The sequence below is a fragment of the Chelonia mydas genome, chromosome 6 (genome assembly GCF_015237465.2).
Source record: "Chelonia mydas isolate rCheMyd1 chromosome 6, rCheMyd1.pri.v2, whole genome shotgun sequence".
Taxonomy (NCBI): domain Eukaryota; kingdom Metazoa; phylum Chordata; order Testudines; family Cheloniidae; genus Chelonia; species Chelonia mydas.
The window spans coordinates 10720493-10733537 of record NC_051246.2 but is presented as its reverse complement, the minus strand read 5'-3'; the positions used below and the strand labels follow the sequence as shown (position 1 = coordinate 10733537).

The 13045-nt window shown below is 64.2% G+C and overlaps 2 protein-coding genes across 3 annotated transcripts in view; one reads left to right on the top strand and one right to left on the bottom strand.

Moving 5' to 3' along the window:
• The window catches only part of LOC119566362 (zinc finger and SCAN domain-containing protein 2), a 558782-nt gene that overhangs the window by 250617 nt on the left and 295120 nt on the right, over positions 1-13045 (top strand). The gene's annotated exons all lie outside the window — the stretch shown is intronic.
• Positions 234-12532, bottom strand: SLC5A2 (solute carrier family 5 member 2). The gene is made up of 15 exons (XM_037899076.2): positions 12394-12532; positions 8795-8866; positions 6923-7027; positions 6767-6826; positions 6273-6377; positions 6034-6139; positions 5837-5917; positions 5032-5261; positions 4768-4903; positions 4523-4630; positions 3306-3456; positions 3036-3204; positions 1697-1912; positions 1256-1415; positions 234-975 (listed from the first exon to the last, which is right to left on the bottom strand). Exons 1-15 carry the CDS (start codon positions 12490-12492, stop codon positions 755-757), a joined length of 2019 nt encoding a protein of 672 aa, XP_037755004.1. The 5' UTR covers positions 12493-12532; the 3' UTR covers positions 234-754.

The following is a 13045-nucleotide window of genomic DNA, read 5'->3' as shown; positions in this document are numbered from 1 at the left end:
GGGAATGCCTGGGGCCTTTCCCCTCTAGGGGGCGCTGGCTGTGATCCGGCCCTGGGCTAGGGGATTGGCTGGCTCTGGGGGGTGGGGAACGGGACCTGGGGCCTTTCCCCTCTAGGGGGCGCTGGCTCCGATCTGGCCCTGGGCTAGGGGATTGGCTGGCTCGGGGTGGGGAATGTCTGGGGCCTTTCCCCTCTAGGGGGCGCCAGCTCCGGCCCAGAAAAGCAAACACTGGCTGGAGTTTCCCATTCATTTATTTGTCTATTGCTTCCCCTCCACACTCTTCCCAGCCTGAGTTTCATGGGGGGGGACCTGGTGGGAGGCTGGGCTGGGGGGTCGGTGAGGGTTTGGGGGCTATGCTGTCCCCCTCCCATTTCCACCCTCTTCCTGTGGTCGCAGCACTGGGTTTGGGCGGGAGGGGAGCCCCCAGAGAATACCTTGGGGGTGGGGGAAGTGGTGTACACAAGCCGCTCATTGACAGCTGAGGTGCACAGTGCCGGGGGTGGGGGGGACGATGGCATAGGGCAGAGGGGACCCCACCAAGGGAGAGGCCACCTTGGACAGAGGGTGCAGTGGGGGCGGGAGTGGGGTCTACAGGAACAGGGGAAGGGAAAGAGGGTTTATTTGGCGGCAGTGGGGGGCCGAGGTGCCGTGGGTTCCCCGTGGCAGAGGCAGAAGCTGCCGTGGGTTCCCTGCGGTGGGGCTCAGAGCCGGGGGGGGGGCTCCGCATGGCAGAGGCGGGGGTGCGGGCAGCGGCTCAGGCGTAATAGCCCCACAGGAAGAGGGCGACGGCCATCATGGCGATGGCGTTGAGGTTGACGACCCGGCTCCAGGTCGGCTGCTCCGTGATGTCTGGCAGTGTCTCCTCGGCCTCCTTGTCCGCACCCGGCTCCGGCGCCCGCTGCTCCGCACTCCCCAGGCTGCAGAGCCAGGCCACGCAGCGCCCCACGCAGCCCTGGGGCTGACCTGCCGGGGGGCCTGGCGGAAGAAAGAGTGTGAACAGCGCCCCCTGCTGAGCCCCCTTCCCCTCCCCTGCAGCCCAGCACCCCCTGCTGAGCCCTTGTCTGCTCCCTGCAGCCCGGCGCCCCCTGCTGAGCCCCCTGTCCGCCCCCTGCAGCCCTGCGCCCTCTGCTGAGCCCCCCTCCCGCCCCCTGCAGCACAGCGCCCCCTGCTGAGTCCCCGCCTGCCCCCTGCAGCATGACGCCCCCTGCTGAGCCCCCCGCCCGCCCCTTCAGCCCAGAGTCCTCTAGAGCCCCACCTTCCACCTCCAGCACGTGCTCCACAGCCCCGTTCGCGGCCACTCCCTGCTGCCGCCTCATTTCTTGCCTCCTCCTCCTCTCCTCCTTCTCCTCCTCCTCCACGTCCAGGTCCACGCGCTCCTCCTTGCTGTGCCGCAGGCTGAACACCAGCCGGTGTAGCTGGGGACGGGGGGTTGCAGGGTGAGCACTCTGCACTGGGGTGCCTGGGTCCCATTCCCCGTCCTGCTCCCTCCCCCCTAGGGGGGAGGGCCCTGTGCTGCTGTCCCGGACACCTGGGTCCCTTTTCCCCACTTTGTCTCTTCTGCTAGGGGCGAGCACCCTGTGGTCCTGTCCTGGGTTCTTCCCCACCTTGGTCTCTCCCTTCTAGGGGTGAGCGCCCTGTGCAGCTGTCCCGGACGCCTGGGTCCCATCCCCCTTCCCCGCTCCCAAGGGTTACTCACGTGCTTGTCAGGGATGGGTGGGGTGCAAAGCGATACCCCCACCACCAGGGCGATGCTGGCCAGGAAGAGGATGATGGCGAAGTAGAGGTAGTGGACCCCGCAGATGAGGCGGGGGCAGGCACTGGGGAAGGTGCAGCTGCCAGTGCCATAGGCCAATTCAGGCAGCAGACGGGCCAGGCCCATCAGCAGCCCCCCGACCAGCCCCCAGAACGCGCCCTGTGTGGAGAAAGTCGGGGGCGGGGGGTCACCTGGGCTTCTGAGTCCTCGCTCCCTCATCCTCCCACGGCCGGGATGCGCATTCCCCACCCCCTCCACCCTCCCCTGGTCTCCCGCTACCCAGATGCCTGGGTCCCCCCCCCCCCCCACTCCCTCCTCCCCGACACTTGGGTCCCCCACACCCTCCACGCCACCCCTCCCCCATCCTTCCACTGCCCAGACACTGGGTTCCCCCCACTCCTCCCCTCCCTCCCCACTGCCTGGACGCCTGGGTCCCTCTCTCGCTCCCTCCTTCTGCTGCCTGCTGTGGACACCGGCAGAGCAAGTGTCAGCTCGTGCCAAGGCCTCTGGAGCCCAGCTGGACACTGAGGCCCGCACAGCTGGGCCCCAGCCTCTCCCCGTGTGTTAGCCTTGTTAAATAAGGTCGGAGGGGTTAGTGTGTAGACTTGCAGAAGCGTTTGTACATTGCTGCAGGCAGCGATCTCACCTACCGCCTCTGTACCCCTGAGGGGTTGCTCTGTAAGGGCAAATCACCCGCCGGGCAAATCGCGCCCCCGGGTGTGAGATGCCAGTTTGCCACAGGACAAAAGATGGCCCCCGCGGGCTCTGTCTCCACCGCAATTGGCTGCCCACGCTGGCCCAGGCTGTGGGGCTGTTTGACTGCTGTGTAAACGTTCGGGGTCGGGCTGGAGCCCGGGCTCTGGGACCCTCTGACCCCGCAGGCTCCTAGACCCTGGCCCGCGCCCGGCCGTGTACACAGCAACGAAACAGCCCCGCAGCCCAAAGCTGAGTGGGCCAGACTCAGAGACACCAGACAGCCCAATGCAGAGCATCAGGGGGCAAATGATGCCCCCCCCATGAAGAGGAGATGCCCATGAGGGCTTGTCCCGCCAGCTTAAACTCTGGGGGAAGGGAATAAAAACACCTGCCAGGAAGAATGGCCCCTTCTCGCCATCCCCGGTCACCTGGGTCCCTCGGCTCCCCCACCGGTGACCCCTCCTCTCCATCTCCAGATACCTGGGTTCCCCACTCCTCTGGCCCCTTCTCGCCATCCCCGGACACCTGGGTCCCTCCTTCCCCCTCCCCGGTCCATCTCCGGATGCCTGGGTCCCCTGGCACTCACGGGCTCGTTGACCCTCTTGACGAACAGGGCGAGGAAGAAGACGGCGGCGATGGGTGGCGCCAGGTAGCTGGCGATGGACTGGATGTAATCGAAGAGCAGCCCGCTCTGCGCTGCCTGCACCACTGGGATCCAGGCAATGCTGATGGCCACCATGCACAAGATCCACACCCTGCCCAGAGACCAGGGTGAGGGGCAGGGGCATGGCTGGGCCCACAGCGAGCTCAGAGGCACAGCCCTCCCCACAGCACAGTGCCCCGAGCGCACCCTCACCTGCCCACAATCAGCAGCTCCTTGCTCCTGGCCCGGGGCCGCAGGCGGTTGTAGATGTCCATGGTGAATAGGGTGCTGCTGCTATTGAAGATGGAGGCCAGGGAGCTCATCAGGGCGGCCAGCATCACGGCCAGCATCAACCCCCGCAGACCTGTAGGGGGCGACAGAGAGTCAGACGGCCCCTGCCCTGCAGCCCAGCGCCCCCTGCCGAGCCCCCCGCCCGCTCCCTGCAGCCCAGCGCCCCTTGCCGAGCCCCCCGCCCGCTCCCTGCAGCCCAGCGCCCCCTGCTGAGCCCCCTGCCCGCTCCCTGCAGCCCAGCGCCCCTTGCTGAGCCCCCCGCCTGCTCCCTGCAGCACGGTGCCCCCTGCTGAGCCCCCTGCCTGCTCCCTGCAGCCCAGCGCCCCCTGCTGAGCCCCCCGCCTGCTCCCTGCAGCCCAGTGCCCCCTGCTGAGCCACCTGCCCTCTTCCCTGCAGCCCAGCGTCCCCTGCTGAGCCCCCTGCCCTCTTCCCTGCAGCCCAGCGTCCCCTGCTGAGCCCCCTGCCCTCTTCCCTGCAGCCCAGTGTCCCCTGCTGAGCCCCCTGCCCTCTTCCCTGCAGCCCAGCGCCCCCTGCTGAGCCCCCTGCCCTCTTCCCTGCAGCCCGGCGCCCCCTGCTGAGCCCCCTGCCTGCTCCCTGCAGCCCAGCGCCCCCTGCTGAGCCCCCCGCCTGCTCCCTGCAGCCCAGTGCCCCCTGCTGAGCCACCTGCCCTCTTCCCTGCAGCACGGCGCCCCCTGCTGAGCCCCCTGCCCGCTCCCTGCAGCCCGGCGCCCCCTGCTGAGCCCCCTGCCCTCTTCCCTGCAGCCCGGCGCCCCCTGCTGAGCCCCCTGCCCTCTTCCCTGCAGCCCAGTGTCCCCTGCTGAGCCCCCTGCCCTCTTCCCTGCAGCCCAGCGCCCCCTGATGAGCCCCCTGCCCTCTTCCCTGCAGCCCGGCGCCCCCTGCTGAGCCCCCGCCCTCCCCCTGCAGCCCAGCGCCCCCTGCTGAGCCCCCGCCCGCTCCCTGCAGCACGGTGCCCCCTGCTCAGCCCCCTGCCCTCTTCCCTGCAGCCCAGTGCCCCCTGCCGAGCCCCCGCCCTCCCCCTGCAGCCCAGCGCCCCGTGCTGAGTCCCACGGCCGCCCCCTGCAGAACAGCGCCCCCCTAGCAATGCACTAAGGCATTAGGGGCCAGCTCCAACTGCTTACCGGCAGGCATGAGCGTCACCACCAGCTTGGGGTAGGCGATGTTGGAGCAGCCGACTTCAGTGCCACAGATCCGCTTGCAGTCCTCTGGCACCACGCAGGCCACCTCGTCTGGGGAGAAAACGGGGTCAGCAGGGGGGCCAGGCCTGGAGGCAGGGGGCTAAGACATGGGGCAGCTGGGATCCCGCCAGCAGGGGGCAGCGGTACCCAACCGTCACTATCTCCTGGTGAGGTGAGGAGCACCGTACCTGGGTAGAGGATGCGGCTGATCATGCCTGGCATCACCATGAGGAACATGGGCAACAGCTTCAGGTACCCACAGAGGATGCAGCCGGCTTTGACGTGGGTCAGGCTCCTGCCCGCTAGGCAACGCTGCACAATCACCTGTGAACAGGGAAGGCCCCCGTGGAAGGCCCCACACCCTGAGCCAGCCAGTCCCCCACCCTGGGGCTGGATGGGAACCGGCGCCCCCAGAGGGGAAAGGCCCCGGGCCCCACTCCCCGCCCCCATACCTGGTCGCTGCACCAGTACCAGGTGGAGATGATGGTGAGGCCGAAGATTAGCGCTGGCCAGGGGAGGTCTCCCGTCAGGGGGTCGCGGAGGAGGTGAAAGGAGTCGGGGCGGGGCTGGTAGCAGGTGGCTGAGATGTTGTACAGGGCCGGGGCTGGAGAGAGGGTCTTGCTGGGAATGGCCTCCAGGTACTTGTCAAAGAGCCCCTGGTAGCCCCCCACCTCGTGAAATGCTGCAAAGCAACCAACAGGGGGCACTGTGACCAAGAGTGACCACGGCAGCCTGCTCCCAACATCTGGGAGAACTCGGGGCTGGAGTCACTGGGAGCCCCCCACAACCAGCACCCCTTCCCTACTCCCTACAGCACCCCCTGCTGGGACTGGAGTCACCGGGAGCCCCCCCCGCCCCAGTCAGGATCCCCACCCTGCTTCCCATAGCATCTCCTGCTGGGACTGGAGTCGCCGGGAGCCCCCCACAACTGGCACCCCCTCCCTGCTCCCTACAGCACCCCCTGCTGGGTATGGAGTCACCGGGAGCCCCCCCCGCCCCAGTCAGGATCCCCGCCCTGCTTCCCATAGCATCTCCTGCTGGGACTGGAGTCGCCGGGAGCCCCCCACAACTGGCACCCCCTCCCCACTCCCTAGAGCACCCCCTGCTGGGTATGGAGGCACCGGGAGCCCCCCACAACCAGCACCCCCTCCCCACTCCCTACAGCGCCCCCTGCTGGGTCTGGAGGCACCAGCGGCTTCCTTTCAGCTGCACTTCCTGCCCCTGTCCGTGGGGGAGCAGCGGGTGGGTCTCACTCACCAAAGCCCATGAGGACGAAGGCTCCCCCAATGATGACGAAGGTTTGCACTGTGTCGGTGTACATCAGGGCTGCCAGCCCCCCTGGGAGAGCAACAAGGGGTGGGGTGAAACGGTGCCCACCTGCGCTCCCCCCCCTCGCTCCCCAGGGCCCAGCTGGAGCAGCCCCTGGGCCCCCACCCCAGATGTGGCCCCATTACCTGTCACAGTGTATATGGTGGTAATTACGAGCAGGGCAATGACAGCGACATAGATATTCCAGCCCAGAGCCTGCTGGATAAAAACAGCCCCCGAGAACATGTCCACCTATGGGGGGCGATACAGGGTGGGGGTCTCAGCATTGGGCCGATGAACACAGCACCCCCTGCTGGAAGAAGCCAGGAACACCACCCACAGCCAGTGCTCCTGCCCACCCCCCGGAAGAGGATTAATTACGTACTGAGATTTTAGTGAAGATGTAGAGAAAGAGGGACAGGATGGACAGATAGATCCGGATTCGCCGGCCCCCAAATCGCTTCTTCAGATACTGGGGCATCGTGATCACCTGCAGGTAAAGGGAGAACAGAACGGAACCCAGGCGTCCTGGCTCCCAGCCCCCACTGCTCTAGCCCACCAGACCCCACTGCCCTCCCCTCCTGGAGCTGAGGATAAAACCCCGGAGTCCTGGCTCCCAGCCCCCTGCTCTAACCCACCAGACCCCACTCCTCTCCCAGGATTGGGATAGAACCCAGGAGTCCTGGCTCCCAGCCACCATTGCTCTAACCCACCAGACCCCACTGCCCTCCCCTCCTGGAGCTGAGGATAAAACCCCGGAGTCCCGGCTCCCAGCCCCCGGCTCTAACCCACCAGACCCCACTCCTCTCCCAGGATTGGGATAGAACCCAGGAGTCCTGGCTCCCAGCCACCCCAGCCTTTACCCAGTGTGATGCTCACCCCGGCAGTGAGGTAGACAGGTACGAAGAGCCATCCCAGGAGGAGAACCACGAAGAGAGCCTGGCAGGGAGAGAGGAGAGGGGTCAGGGAGGGGCAGTGGGGTCAGAGAGGGGGAGATGTGGGGGGAGGGTGTTCTGGGCACTCGAAATCACTTACATTCCACTCGAAGCCGGCCACAGCCAGGCCACTGGCGGCACCGGTGCCAGCCAGCCCCACGAAGTGCCCACTGCCGATGTTACTGGCAAAGAGAGACGCGCCCACCTGCAGCATAGCCGGAGGGAGAGGGCCTGGGCTATGGATAGGTGCACGGAGTACTGCCCCTAACGCCAACCCCCTGCCCCCGGACACTGCCCCTAATGCCAACCCCCTGCCCCCGGGCACTGCCCCTAATGCCAGCCCCCTGCCCCCGGACACTGCCCCTAATGCCAGCCCCCTGCCCCTGGGCACTGCCCCTAACGCCAACCCCCTGCCCCCAGGCACTGCCCCTAACGCCAACCCCTTGCCCCCGGTCACTGCCCCTAACGCCAAACCCCTGCCCCTGGGCACTGCCCCTAATGCCAACCCCCTGCCCCCGGGCACTGCCCCTAACCCCAACCCCCTGCCCCTGGGCACTTCCCCTAACGCCAACCCCCTGCCCCCAGGCACTGCCCCTAATGCCAACCCCTGCCCCTGGGCACTGCCCCTAATGCCAACCCCCTGCCCCCGGGCACTGCCCCTAACGCCAAGCCCCTGCCCCCGGACACTTCCCCTAATGCCAACCCCTGGCCCCGGGCACTGCCCCTAATGCCAACCCCCTGCCCCCGGGCACTTCCCCTAATGCCAACCCCTGCCCCCGGGCACTGCCCCTAACGCCAGCCCCTGCCCCCGGGCACTTCCCCTAATGCCAACCCCTGCCCCCGGGCACTGCCCCTAACGCCAGCCCCTGCCCCCGGGCGCTGCCCCTAATGCCACCCCCTGCCCCCGGGCGCTGCCCCTAACGCCAGCCCCTGCCCCCGGGCGCTGCCCCTAATGCCAGCCCCCTGGCCCCGGGCACTGCCCCTAACGCCAACCCCCTGCCCCTGGGCACTGCCCCTAACACCACCCCCTGCCCCTGGGCACTGCCCCTAACACCAACCCCCTGCCCCGGGCACTGCCCCTAACACCAACCCCCTGCCCCCGGGCACTGCCCCTAATGCCAACCCCCTGCCCCCGGGCGCTGCCCCTAATGCCAACCCCCTGGCCCCGGGCACTGCCCCTAACGCCAACCCCCTGCCCCTGGGCACTGCCCCTAACACCACCCCCTGCCCCTGGGCACTGCCCCTAACACCAACCCCCTGCCCCGGGCACTGCCCCTAACACCAACCCCCTGCCCCTGGGCACTGCCCCTAATGCCAGCCCCTGCCCCTGGGCACTGCCCCTAATGCCAACCCCCTGCCCCCGGGCACTGCCCCTAACGCCACCCCCTGCCCCCAGGCACTGCCTCTAACGCCAACCTCCTGCCCCCAGGCACTGCCCCTAACGCCAACCCCCTGCCCCCAGGCACTGCCCCTAACGCCAACCCTCTGCCCCCGGGCACTTCCCCTAATGCCACCCCCTGCCCCCAGGCACTGCCCCTAATGCCACCCCCTGCCCCTGGGCACTGCCCCTAATGCCAGCCCCCTGCCCCCGGGCACTGCCCCTAATGCCACCCCCTGCCCCTGGGCACTGCCCCTAACACCAGCAGCCTGCCCCCGGGCACTGCCCCTAACGCTACCTCCTGCCCCTGGGCACTGCCCCTAACGCCACCCGCTGCCCCTGGGCACGGCCCCTAACGCCAACCCCCTGCCACTCAACCTCATATCCTTGCTATGGGCCCCGTGACATCAATCCCTTGCCCCGCCCCACATTGCCCCATCCTCACCCCAGCTGCTTCTAGGGTCAAGTATTAACCCTTTTCCCTAAATCCATCTCTGAATCCGTTCCCGAGATCGACGGTTAGCCCCATACGCACCCATCCATCTAGCTGTCTGTCTGTCTGTCTGTCTCCCCCGCCCCCACTGCAATACTCACCGGCCACCAGACCATGTTCCTACCAGCCAGGAAGTAACCCCCGACGGTGCTGCGGTTGGTGCGGCACATAGACTGCAGGGGCGAGAGCGGGAGGAGGGCGTTTTCCCTGGGCTGGATGCTGGGTTTCTCCACCGGCTCCAGAGATACCCCGCCAGCTCTGTCTCCCTCCACGGGGTGCGTCCCCCCAGCTCTGGCTGGAGATGCCAGGCTCCGAGAAGGGCGATGGGACGGCTCAGCGGGCTGGACCAAATCTCCTCTGGAGAGTGACTGACCTGGGGCTCAGAGATTCTCAGGCCGGCCGGGTCTGACCTCCCGGGTAGCACAGGCCAGGGAACTGCCCCAAATCGTTCCTGGCTGAACTGGGGCACCAACTTCCCAGCGATGGCGAATCAGCCGCAGCCCTGGGTGAGCTGTTCCCATGGTTAATTCCCCTCACTCTTAAAAACGTACCCCTTAGTTCCAGGCTGAATTTGCCTACTTCCAGCCACTGGGTCGTGTCAGACCTTCGTCCGCTAAAGAGCCCCGTATTAATGATTTGTTCCCTATGGAGGTACGTACAGACTGTGACCAGCCCACCCCTTAATCTGCTCTTGGTTACTCTAAATAGATTGAGTTCCTGGAGTCACTCACAAGGAGGCAGGAAATGCACTTTCACCCGAGGCGTGATCGGCCTTCGGAACTCCCTGCCACCAGAAGTTGTGGGGGGCCAAGATTCAAAGAGGGACTGGGTATTTCAGTGGCTGAAACTAGCCAGAGTTGGTGACACAGCTTCCTGCTGCGAGGCTTCAGGGGGGTCCCTGTTAGAGACCCGGTTGAGATGTATATTGCGGGGGTGGAGGTGTGTGTGTGTGTGTGTGTGTGTGTGTGTGTGTGACATTTTCCTTTGCTGGAGGCTGAGTTAGATGGGCCTCGGTTGTGAGCCAGCCTGGCACTGAGTGAGGAATCCCACTGCCGTGCACGTGTCTTGCCTGAGTAATCCTGGTGTGTCCCACCATTTTGGGTCTTTGCCATGTACTGCAGCAAGCTGAGGTGTCCGCGGGGAGAGGATCCAGCACTCGGGGCTGTGAGGGGATGGGGCTGGCTAGTTGGAGGGGCCGCAGTGACTTATTAAAGCCATGGGTCAACGGTCGGGGGACTTTGTGTGGTGAGGTGATGCAGGGGGCAGACGCCGTACATTTCTGCTCCCTGACTAATCTGCTAAATTTACAACACCTCATTACAGGCCTCATGAGCATTCCTGGACCATGTACTTCCCAGTAATAATTAACAACCTCTTCCCCTGTCCCTGCCCAATCTGGAGCTGAGATCAAAGAGCTAAGACTATGAGAAGAGCAAAAAACCAACTGTACAGCCGGGATGAGGCCCCACCAGCCCTTCCACTGTGAGATGGGACCCTCCTGGGGTGGAGTAGAGGGAGCGATAAGCGGGAGAAGGGACAGAAATATCATGGGAGTGGTGGAACAAGGACAGCCCCATCCGAGGTCCCAGCGGTTTGGGTTCTAGGTACATCAATCATGCCAGTGACTTGTGTTCTAGGCATGTCAATCGCATGAGATTGTTGGGTTCTAAGGCCCGGCTCCACAGAGGGACTTAGGCATCATGGTGCTCGGCCCCAGGAACACCTAATGTTTAGGTGCTGAGAAAAATCACTGGACCAACACTGGGATCCAGAAAGCCTGAGCTAGGCGCCAGGCTCCCTATATAATGAATGGGTGCTAGGCGTGCTAGGCAGGGAGCCAGCTGAGCCAGACAATGGGAGATGGGAGGTCCTAAGTCCCGCCCCTCTCATGGAGTTTGCCCCCTTAGTCCAGGCTGCAGAGAGGCGCCTCGCTCTGCCAGCGGCCCAGAGCCGGGAATCCCTCTCCTGGGGTCGGGCAGCTTCGGTATCTCCGTTGTTCCTGGGAGAATGAGTTGGGCGCCTGCCTCACTCCCCACAAACCAGCCACAGGAGGAGGTGCCCAGCTTACGACTTCCAGCCCAGTGCTTAGTGCACTCAGCCTGGGTTGTGGAAGCTCCTGGTTCAATTCCCCCCTCTGCCTGAAGAGAAGCCACGGAGCAATAATGGGAGAGTCGGATGTGCAAGCTCCCTTGGTCTCTCCTGGTGCAGCTTCTTCTCCATGGTGGCTTTAAAGAACAAGAGTCCCTGGCCAGAGAGAGAGCAGGCCAGAGCTTGAGAAGAACTCTGTGGGCCGGTGCTTGGGACATCCAGCTGGGAGGTGGGAGACTCCTGGGGCCAGTCCCCTGGCTGTACCCACTCCTTCACTGAGGCACTGTGGAACAGCTGTACCAGGAGGGACTGAGGGGGTCCCACATCAGCATAGCCCAGTGGGTAGCATGAATGCTTGTCCTCCTGGACACCCAGAGGGAGGCAGCAGCTCATGTGCCCCGAGGCAGAAAGTCCGGCGGGTACGAAACTTAGACTACAATGACTTAGGTGTTGGGTGGGAGCCGAGTGAGAGTTTTGTGGATCTCAGGGGAGCCTAAAACTAGGACTTGGGCATCTAAGTTCTCTGTGGATGTGGGCCTCAGCCGCAGGCCCTTCTGAGACCCGCTGTTCTGTGGATGGGCTTCCCGGGCCACAGTTCAGGTTCTGGGGTCAGATTTCCAGGGCCGAGCCCTGGGCTTTGGTTCTGGGATCTGCCAGCAACAGAGTCATGCTAGGGTTGAGATGGAAATTCAAGTTTCAGAGTCTGAGTTCCTAGGTGATGATGCTTGACTCTGGGATGGATGGATGGATGGATGGATAAGTGTGGGGGGGGTGTCTGGAGACTGATGGATAGAGGGGTGTGTATGGAGATAGGTAGATGTGTGTGTGTATAGGGGTAGACAGCTGGCTAGAGGGGTGTGTATGGGGATGGAGAGAGGGGTGAGCAGCGGGATGGATGGGTGGACAGAGGGTTGTGTAGCTGGATAAAGAGCGGGCTCTGCTTAGGGCTGGATGGATAGAAGGTTGGGTATTAGGGTGGATAGATAGGTAGGGAGGTGTGTATGGAGTCTGATAAAGGGATAGAGAGAGAGGTGTGTACGGGGAGGGATGAATGGATAGACAGAGGGGTGTGTATGGGGATGGCTAGAAAGAGGGGTGTGTTTGGGGAATGAAGGATGGATGGGGTGTGTGTATGGGGATGGATAGAGGGATAGAAAGCGAGGGGTGTATGGGAAAGGATGGATGGACAGCTAGAGAGAGGGGTGTATATGGGAATGGCTGGATGGGGGGATAGATAGCAGGGTGCATATGGGGATGGGGGATAGATAAAGAGTGTTTATGGGGATGGGTGGATAGATAGCAAGGTGTGTATGGGGATGAGTGGATGGATGGATAGATAGAGGGGTGTATATGGGGATGGGGGATAGATAGAGGGGTTTATATGGGGATGGGTGGATAGATGGCCGGATAGCAGGGTGTATATGGGGATGTCCTTGACTCAAGTTTTGGGTCTAATTTTGGGGTGGTCAGTTCTCGTTCTCCGCCTGGTGGTTCTGGGTCCCAGAAGAGTGGCTCAGGTCTCTACCCTGTGCCATTTCTTCCCCTGTGCCATCTCTACCCTGTGCCCAGTGTGGGGGGGTGGGAGAGAGGGGACTGGGGCAAAGTCACCTACCCAGAGCCCTACGCAGATGACCAGGACGAAGTAGCCCACGATGACGCTGATGTCGGCAGGGTTGTTGATGACGGCCCTGGGCTGCGGCACCCCCTCCATACTGTTGCTGTCTCTCTCCCTGCACCGAAATGACACCTCCTGGAAGGGTCCCCAGGGGCCAGCGGGGATGGTTAATAGCAAACTTGGTCATGGGGCTGGATCTGTGATTAACCAACCCAGAGACTGCGGGGAGGGGGGAAGTAGACTAGAACGAAGGAATCCTGACTCCCAGTCCCACCCTGAGTTGGGGACAGAAGGCAGGAGTCCTGACTTCCAGACCCATTGTTGGGCCAGGCACTGGCTCTGGGTTGAGTCACCATGTGCCAGTGGCTAGTGTCAGAGCAGGGATGTCTCTAGAGGGTGATTAGCCTTGTCCCTCCTCCTTCCCTTGCCGTCTCTGCCCCACCGTTCCCTGGTAGCGGGTGGAGCAGAGCCCATGTTCTGAGCCAGTGGAAGTGTTCTCCAAAGAGAAGCAGAGTGAGGCTGGGCTGAGCCAGGCAGAAACGTGCACTGCTGGTGAGTGCCACCTACTACCCTGTGCTCCCTAGGGGATGGGGAGGGGGCTTCTGCCATGGGAGGGTTGTCACAGGGGAGGGGGCAAAGGGGGAGTCAG